This window comes from Pseudorca crassidens, chromosome 12 (assembly GCF_039906515.1).
Source record: "Pseudorca crassidens isolate mPseCra1 chromosome 12, mPseCra1.hap1, whole genome shotgun sequence".
NCBI classification, from domain to species: Eukaryota; Metazoa; Chordata; class Mammalia; order Artiodactyla; family Delphinidae; genus Pseudorca; species Pseudorca crassidens.
Window position 1 is genome coordinate 15,100,997 of NC_090307.1, and position 4,597 is coordinate 15,105,593.

Consider the following 4,597-nt stretch of genomic DNA (forward strand, 5'->3'; position numbering starts at 1 on the left):
TAGTACCTTGATTGTGATGATGGTATCATGGATATATGCAAATGTCCAAACTCATTAAAATGTATATCTTAAATATGTGCAACTTTTGTATATCAATTATACCTTAATAATTCTTTAAAAAACCCTGAGTATTGCCTAGTTATTGGTCTTTTTCTTTCTGAGTTCAGAGTAAACACAGTTTACATTAATACTATATTGTTTTTAAATATCGTGAATGAAAATAAAACTTTTCTAGCTATGATAAAAGAAATTCTGCTATGGAGAAATATCCGATATTAGTGCATAAGAAATGAGCTCCTTCTTGAGGCTTGTGATAAATTGTAACTACCTACCTATTCCTTCCATACACAGCACAGTCTCCCATATTATTACATATTCTCCCTGTGTTTCAACTATTTTAAATTGAAGCACTACTGCCTTTGTTCTTAATTCAAAGAAATTGAAAGGGTAAATAAATTCAATGTCCTGGCCAAAAAGGCAGTGTATCTATTTCAGGAACACACACACACACACACACACACACACACACACACACACACTCCTCCTTTAAATAGGAATAAACCTGGGTGCCTCAAGATTACTTGTTGTGATATCAAAGAATGTCCTCTGGGAACCAAGCTGTTTTCCTTAAAAACTTGAAAAGGGAAATTCAGTCTTTCACATCCTGCTCGCTTCCCGATTCCACAGGCTTCTGCATCTGAATCAATGTTGCCTGCAGTTTGCATCTCTGGAACATCATCGGTGTCTCACAGACTCCACTGGACTTGGATTGGTCCAGAGGAAGCAGAGAAGGAGCCACTCTGAACATTTTTTTCCCCTTCACACACCATAAAAATCAGCAGCAGCTACTAACAGTCAAAGCAAAGCTTCAGGTTGGGAACCGATACGTCCGAGAGGCAGCTGATGTGAGCATGTGCACACAGATCTGTCTCCCAATAGCACAGCAGCTACTAGGCAAATTATTTTGAAAAGACCTGAATGCATGCGACTCAAGTTAAAGTGGAAGTGAGAACAAAAAAGCGAACAGCAGACTCGACTGAATGAGCATCCTGAAGCCTAAGATTTCTAAATGATTCTGATCAGAGGCGTACCTGAAAGAGACTAAAAACTCCATTTCAAGCTTCGGAGCATGTGACATTTATTCACAACAGGCATGCCAGTTTCAGCCTTCTAACTTTCAGACACGTAAAGACGTGGAGAAAATCGCTGACGCTACCTGACCCAGGAGGTTAAGTCAATCCAGAGGGGATCGGAATCCACTAGGTGCAGGATGAACTCTACCCATCACCATGGAATGCACACTTCTCTCCACTTCTGGAACCACAGCACCTACGGACTGCACAGCAATGCCAGTGAGTCCCTTGCGAAAGGCTACTCAGACGGAGGGTGCTACGAGCAACTTTTTGTCTCTCCTGAGGTGTTTGTGACTCTGGGTGTCATAAGCTTGTTGGAGAATATTCTGGTGATTGTGGCAATCGCCAAGAACAAGAATCTGCATTCACCCATGTACTTCTTCATCTGCAGCCTGGCTGTGGCTGATATGTTGGTGAGCGTTTCCAACGGGTCAGAAACCATTGTCATCACCCTATTAAACAGCACGGACACGGACGCACAAGGTTTCACCGTGAATATTGACAATGTCATAGACTCGGTGATCTGTAGCTCCTTGCTTGCATCCATTTGCAGCCTGCTTTCGATTGCTGTGGACAGGTATTTTACTATCTTTTATGCCCTCCGGTACCATAACATCATGACGGTTAAGCGGGTCGCGATCATCATAAGTTGCATCTGGGCAGCTTGCACAGTGTCGGGCATTTTGTTCATCATTTACTCAGATAGCAGCGCTGTGATCATCTGCCTCATCACCGTGTTCTTTACCATGCTGGCTCTCATGGCTTCTCTCTACGTCCACATGTTCCTCATGGCCAGACTTCACATGAAGAGGATCGCCGTCCTCCCAGGCACTGGCGCCGTCCGCCAAGGTGCCAACATGAAGGGGGCGATTACCTTGACCATATTGATTGGGGTCTTTGTTGTCTGCTGGGCCCCCTTCTTCCTCCACTTAATATTCTACATCTCTTGTCCCCAGAATCCATACTGTGTGTGCTTCATGTCTCACTTTAACTTGTATCTCATCCTAATCATGTGTAATTCCATCATTGATCCTCTCATATACGCACTCCGGAGCCAAGAACTGAGAAAAACCTTCAAAGAGATCATCTGTTGCTATCCTCTAGGTGGCCTCTGTGATTTGTCTAGCAGATACTAAGTGGGGCCAGAGGAGATGCTAAACACAAACATAAGAGACTTTCTCCTTCTCATACATACAACTTGAACAGTGTGTTTCCGCAACAGTTTCTTCTTCTGTGTAAGGCATGGGTTGAGAAATTCTATTGTATAATTTAAGTTTATGATTTTTGATGTGAAAAAGTGCCCAGTATCTGTGTATTGTTAATGTCATGCTAATTTTGGCTGTAAAATGTTAATACATATTACAGGTTGTAGGCACTATGGATTTATAAAAAAGAAAAAAAGTCCTTATGAAGAGTTTAACAGTGTTTCTTGTTATTCACAAGGATTTGACACTTTGCTTGTTTTAGTAACATGGAAATCACAGCTTCGTTAAATATATTCTAATAAATGGTTTCTTATATTACACTACACAACACTGAAGTGTAGAGAGCTGATTCTAGCATTTAGGGGAGAAATATTGAAGAACAGATGCTTAATCATTAAAAAAAAAAGCTGAAATTTCAAGTAATATAATAAAACTTGCTCATTACGCTTGTACAGAAGTAGAAATGAAGCTTCTATTGGGAGAAAAACAGTTACTTTTAAAAAAGGGATATTTTTGACTCAGAAAACCATGAGTGTTTCTCAAAGACAGAGAGATTAATTTGCCCAAGAAAGGAGTCTGCTATTCTACACAGGCAATTCAGTTTGGGAGAGAAAAACTGCAGTTATGGGGATTAGAGTGGCCTGGGAAAATTAAGTTAACATGGCAAGCTAAACTTCCTGATACCAAACTATTTGCAACCACCACTAATAAAAACAGAGTATAAGGTCTTTCTGCCCCTGTAACGAGGGACCCAGAATCTGATGAAATGTCCAGAAAAGGTGATGCTCCACTGAGATCTGGCTTCTACTCCCTAAAAAACTACACAATTCATATCGAGTTCTTTCACTTTACACATGGAGATGACTTGTTTACTTATTGCTTATTTTTTGAGCTGGAGTTTAAATGCTCACACTCAAAGATTTTAGCTTTGAAAACTAAATCTATAGCATAAGTTTTTTCAGGTAATATTTGTAAAAATCTAAAATAAGGCAACTTCCTGTGCTGGAACATTATGAATAGGGAAAAAGGTACTACCTGAACCCCGGAAGACATCATAACATAAATTAGCCTTCCACAACTATATTTTAGAGAGTAAATACTTGCTTTGCTCCAAAATAATCCCATGGATTTGGCTGCTGAAGAATAAAATCTGTACTTTCCAATCTGTGTGTACTTTAAGAGAGAAAATATATTAGGCTGAGAATTACCAGTAAACTATCCTTTGATTTAATTTATAGTCTCCTCAAATGCTTATGGGCAGGGATAACACGCAAAGGTACTGCCTAATTCAAATATAAGTGTTTTACATATTGACAGCAAGTCCTGAGAAACACTTTCAACATTTATGTGGAAACATTACTTTAAAGTACGTAATCAGTAAAATTAAAGCTTACACGTGAAAGGTGATAGTGAAGCCTGATTCACTGCAATGCCTCTATTCTGAAGTAAAAATAAGTGTGAGGATTTAAACACAGACTAAAATAATGGAACCAAAGTTGTAGCAGGACACAGACGGTGTTTTTGTCCTTGCTATTATTCCTGCTCGTTCTTTCACAGAGTGATTGTGAGGAATCCCAGAGATGGGAGACACAGAAGAGACCTAGGAGCATGCCCCATCTTCTGTGGTGGCTGTCCTTCCAGTCCATTCTATTTCTCTGTCCAGTGTCACTTCAGATGCTGCTTGGTCCATTTAGAACCAGCCCACTTCTCCCACTGAAAGGAAATCAGCCTCCTTCATCCTGACTTTCACACCTCCTCCCGGAGCAGTTTACAGGGATGGGGTGAGTGTTAGTCATGAACCTGTGTGCCCTGCCACCCTCCCCTATGTGCCCAGGGAACAATATTATGCTTCCGTTTCTTTAAGTGCTAAGGCTGTGTCTTACTCAGTTTTTCCTGTTCCCCAAATAGTCCTCTATTACATTACTTCCTATTTCTCCAGTAAAACCAATATTCTCCCAGAGGGATACATCATTATCACTCAAAGTCCGTAGTTTACATTAGAGCTCATTCCTAGGTGTTGTACCTTCTGTGTGTTTTGGAGAATGTATAATGATGACGTGTATTATAGTATCACACAGAACAGTTTCACTGCCTGAAAAATCCTCTGTGTTCCACCTCTTTGTCCCTCTTTCCTTAACCCCTGGCAACCACTAACTCTTTTGCTGTCTCCGTAGTTTTGCCTTTTCCAGAATGTCCTATCGTTGGAATCATACAGTATGTAACCTTCTCAGATTGGCTTCTTTCACTTGGTAATATGCA

The 4,597-nt window shown here is 40.4% G+C and overlaps 1 protein-coding gene across 1 annotated transcript; it reads left to right on the plus strand.

Moving 5' to 3' along the window:
• Positions 1-1,155: 1,155 nt before the first annotated feature.
• MC4R (melanocortin 4 receptor) lies at positions 1,156-2,501 on the plus strand. The gene has a single exon (XM_067701403.1). It carries the CDS (start codon positions 1,271-1,273, stop codon positions 2,267-2,269), a length of 999 nt encoding a protein of 332 aa, XP_067557504.1. The 5' UTR covers positions 1,156-1,270; the 3' UTR covers positions 2,270-2,501.
• Positions 2,502-4,597: the final 2,096 nt, after the last annotated feature.

Excerpts from the sequence above, each read along its gene's own strand:
- MC4R (XM_067701403.1), top strand. The coding sequence starts at position 1,271 with ATGAACTCTACCCATCACCATGGAATGCACACTTCTCTCCACTTCTGG.